We start from the raw sequence: 3,932 nt of genomic DNA, 5'->3' as shown, positions 1-3,932 counted from the left end.
CGGGACTTGAAGAATCCCCGAGAAGATCCAGGAAATGGTCAACATTGAAGGGCAGATTAATGGTTATCAAAGTACAAATATCCAAAATCAGTTCAGTAACGGTTTTCAAGGGGACAATATTTACTCAAATTGATGGGTTTGGATGATGGGGGGAAATCGTGTCACAGGCTCTTTAAGTATTTCTTATAGCTATGCAGGGCATGCAAGCGAGCAAACACAAACAAGAACAAACAAACAAGTGAAATGAAGAATAAAATTGAAATTGTACAATATAATATTGTGCTGGTTCATCTTATAATTCAGTCTAGAGAATGCACCAGGCAGCATCTAAGACCTGCAAAAATCTAAATGTTCTAGGAGGAGGCCCCCCAAACCCTTCGTGGCATTTCGTCCGCACGCATTTTTCAGGGCAATCTCTATTGGGCTCAGGGCCATCTGTAAATTAGCTTAGATGGCCCATAGGGCCCATAGGGCCATCTCCCAAAATCCTTAATATCATGCACTGCCCCTGCTAGAAAACGTTTTGCTATTCACGGACTCTGTCTACTAAGGCAGGGTTTGTACTTGTACACACTCACACACTGTATGTCAATATCATCAATATCTCTATTCAGACTATATTCTTATATTTTATCTACTATCCATATAAAAAACCATGCATGTTTTTGTTTAAACATTTTCCTTTTTGACAGTGGCGTTCTTTGGTAATGTTTCACTTGTTTCTAGTTTTCAGTTATTATTTATTGTTTTATTTTGGTATACTCACCTTTGTCTCCTCTTTCCGTGTCAGGTTGTCTACTCTCCTTCTGTCTTGCCCTTGTAACTAATGATTAGTGTAGTATTTTTTGTTTGTCTGTCGTTACTTGCTTGTTATGTACTCTCTGCTATAGTATTTTCATGTTTAAACCATTTAACTCAGCCTGCTGCCCCCTTATCACTTTTTCTGAACTTGATGACTTTATGTAGATCATTATCATAATCAATATGAAAAATGATAAAAGCAAAAATGGTATCCAAGTTTAAGAATGGGAATTATTCTTAAAGCCAAAGTTACTGGCATTCACCCGAATTTGTCCTATTATTACTTTTACCATCTAGTAGATATTACCTACCTAATCCACAACAGCTACTTTCAGAATAAGGCATCCACAGAAACCTGCATCAGTAATATACTACAGTTTATCATCAACTGTTTTTCAATTGGTGCTTTAATAATACTCACAGTCTGGTCCTGGATGTTTCCCTTCAGCAGAACAATCCTAAGACCCTCCGACGTGGTCTGCTCCATCTTCCCTGACCTACAGCCAATCGAAGAACATCGCTAATGTCATCAATGTGAATATGGTCACCATAACTGTGTTCGTTTTTGTTGCCAAAAAAGAACAAAATATATTAAAAAGTATACTTCCTGGTCTACAAATTTGTAATCCTTATTTTTCCAGTTTCGTACTTTTCTTTTGTAAGATTAGCATTGGTTTTGATTTGTTCCAGACTCTATAAAAGACCACAATACTGTGGTCTTTGAAACTTAACTTACAAGAGCAAAAGCAAAAAGAAGCAACCAGCAGAAAAGAAAGATAAAAAGAAGATCCTTACCCTCCATGCCCTTCAGACCTGGAGTGTCCCCTGGGGCTCTGACTTCCCCTGTTAAATCCAGCTGCTGTCCCCCGAGATGCTCCTCCGCGTTCTCCTCCTTTTCCTCCTCCTCCGGGTTCTCCTTCACGTCCTCCTCGGCGTCCACCTCTGCGTCCTCCTCCTCTTTCAGCGCCTTGATGGCCCCTGGATGACTGGCTTTGACCTCGACCCCACTGATGTCTGCTGGGGAGTAAGCAGTAAAGCTCAAACACACACAAATCTAACTTCCAACAAGCATGTCTGATCTACGTGTTGTTAATTGAACTGGTATAAAAATAGAACTGTAACAGCATATAGCCTTAGAATTGCTGAACACAATTTTTTTTCCAATTGATCCCGAAACAATAAAAAATCATCCAATTGATGTTTTCTGGAGATTGTTACTCTGGACAAAGCTAGCCAAGCTGTAGTATGCTTTAATAATAAGCAAAAGGTCCTCAATTTACCCTGAAACCCCGGTGCCTCTTCCTCCTGCCAGCTGTGGTAGAGTCAAAATGGGTCCGAGGTCATTGAACTCTCTGTTGACAGCTGTGGCCAAGACCTTAACGGTGTTATGGATGTTGTCCACCAGCTGGATCTCCGTCAGTGACCGTGGAGCTCCTGGACTGTCACAGTACTCCTTCACTGCCTGTGCTATGGTGTCAGCACAGAGGTCCACAGGAAACCCGAACACTCCTGAGCTGATCGCTGGCAGTGCAATGGTGGAGCAGTTAACTTGCTCTGCTTGTTTCAGACTGTTTTTAACAGCAAGCTTCAGACGTGACACTGCTGTCCTCTTATCTGAGTCATGGAAACGAGGACCGACGGCATGTACGACGTACTTGCAAGGCAGGTTGCATGCACCTGTTACGATGGCTTCACCTGGGCGAAGTTTTCCTTTTACCTGTATATAGTCATTGCTGATTTTCTGCAGTTCTGGTCCTGCAGCCATGAGAAGTGCATGAGCCAGGCCTCCAATGTGCTGTAAGTCTTCATTAGCAGCATTGACCACCGCATCCACGTTTAGGGTGCAGATGTCTGCATTGCTGACGGAAACTAGAACCCCATTGGCAGTCTTCACTTTGCAAAAACAAAGGCCATTTTCTTCCCCGTAGTTCTCTTCTTCCTCTTCTTCTTGATTCTCTGGACAGAGCACGACCACACAGCTGTATTCGGTCATTATTGTAGAAAGGAAAAGGCTTCCTTGAGTCTGGAAGTACTTCTTGGCTCCAGGCTTATCCACAACAAAGTTGTCAGTGGAGAGAGCACTAGTCAGTTCCTGAAAGCAGCATTTGGCTTTCTGTACATGAAGACGAGCCCCTGCCAAAGTTATCTTTGGCCTCTCTGAATCAAATTGGACTTTAACAGCATTATCTTTGGCAATACTGAACCACTCTTGTTTTTTTTTATTCTCAATGAACTGAACAACTGCAAAGGACCCGACGCGAATGGTTTCTTTAACTTGTGAGAAGTTAACAATGAATTCCCTCAGACTATTGCTAACCTCTTTTACTGGAATCTGGAAGCCGGTCACAGTTATTTGGTTTCTTCTTTCTGGTTGGATCTGAATGGCCACTGTTTTATTCTTTAAGGAGTTGAAGGTATCCAACAGCTGTTGGTTTAGGTCCACCCAGTTGGGAAGTTTCAGAACTTCTTGATCTTCCACATCCAGAGTCTCCACACTAAACATTGTCTGCATCTTTTTCTCTGCAACAGCAAGGACAGGCTCAGAAGTCCCCAACAGTAAAACCCCTTTGCTATCAATGCTGTAGATGGCACTGATGCCTTGGGATGTGAACAGGCTCTTTGACATGTCCATGGCATCCACTGTATTAAGATAGTCTAAAAGACTTGGAGGGACATTCAGCTGCTTCTTACTCATACCCACGGTCCGCTCCAAGATCCATGACTTAGTCTTGTAAACTTCTGCAGGTAGTCCTGTAATGGTTAACTTCTGGGCGCCTTCATCCAACGAGATTTTCATGTCAGGGGAAATGTCCAGGGCAGCTTTGAGTAAGCCCTCCTGATTCCGGATGTAGAACTTTGCAGGGGACATATCGATACTCTCAGATACACCTTCTGTCTGCCGTTTGATCTGGCTGATGGCTTTAAGAACGATGTTCTCCACAGGACCTTTGACTTTCTTTATATCGTCACCCCGGCCAGCCACAGTCAAAATCCCCCGGGATGCATCCAGAACGAGGGCGGCATCTTCCTTGACAACGGAACGGACTTCTTTTTCTGCAGCTTTCCATGCACTGGCATTCACTTTACATTCGAAGGCAGAGTACTGAGACATTTGCTGACGGAAGGCTTCT

General features: G+C 43.0%; 1 protein-coding gene across 1 annotated transcript; it reads right to left on the bottom strand.

The window, feature by feature from the left end:
• Positions 1-663: 663 nt before the first annotated feature.
• LOC104949949 (poly [ADP-ribose] polymerase 14-like) lies at positions 664-3,926 on the bottom strand. The gene is made up of 3 exons (XM_010776392.1): positions 2,082-3,926; positions 1,597-1,838; positions 664-1,298 (listed from the first exon to the last, which is right to left on the bottom strand). The coding sequence occupies exons 1-3, from the start codon at positions 3,911-3,913 to the stop codon at positions 1,246-1,248; spliced, it is 2,127 nt and encodes a 708-aa protein (XP_010774694.1). The 5' UTR covers positions 3,914-3,926; the 3' UTR covers positions 664-1,245.
• Positions 3,927-3,932: the final 6 nt, after the last annotated feature.

Source organism: Notothenia coriiceps, unplaced genomic scaffold (genome assembly GCF_000735185.1).
Source record: "Notothenia coriiceps isolate Sejong01 unplaced genomic scaffold, NC01 NC01_scaffold00016940, whole genome shotgun sequence".
NCBI classification, from domain to species: Eukaryota; Metazoa; Chordata; class Actinopteri; order Perciformes; family Nototheniidae; genus Notothenia; species Notothenia coriiceps.
Note: the sequence above shows the minus strand (reverse complement) of the source record. Positions and strands in the feature narration are given on the sequence as shown.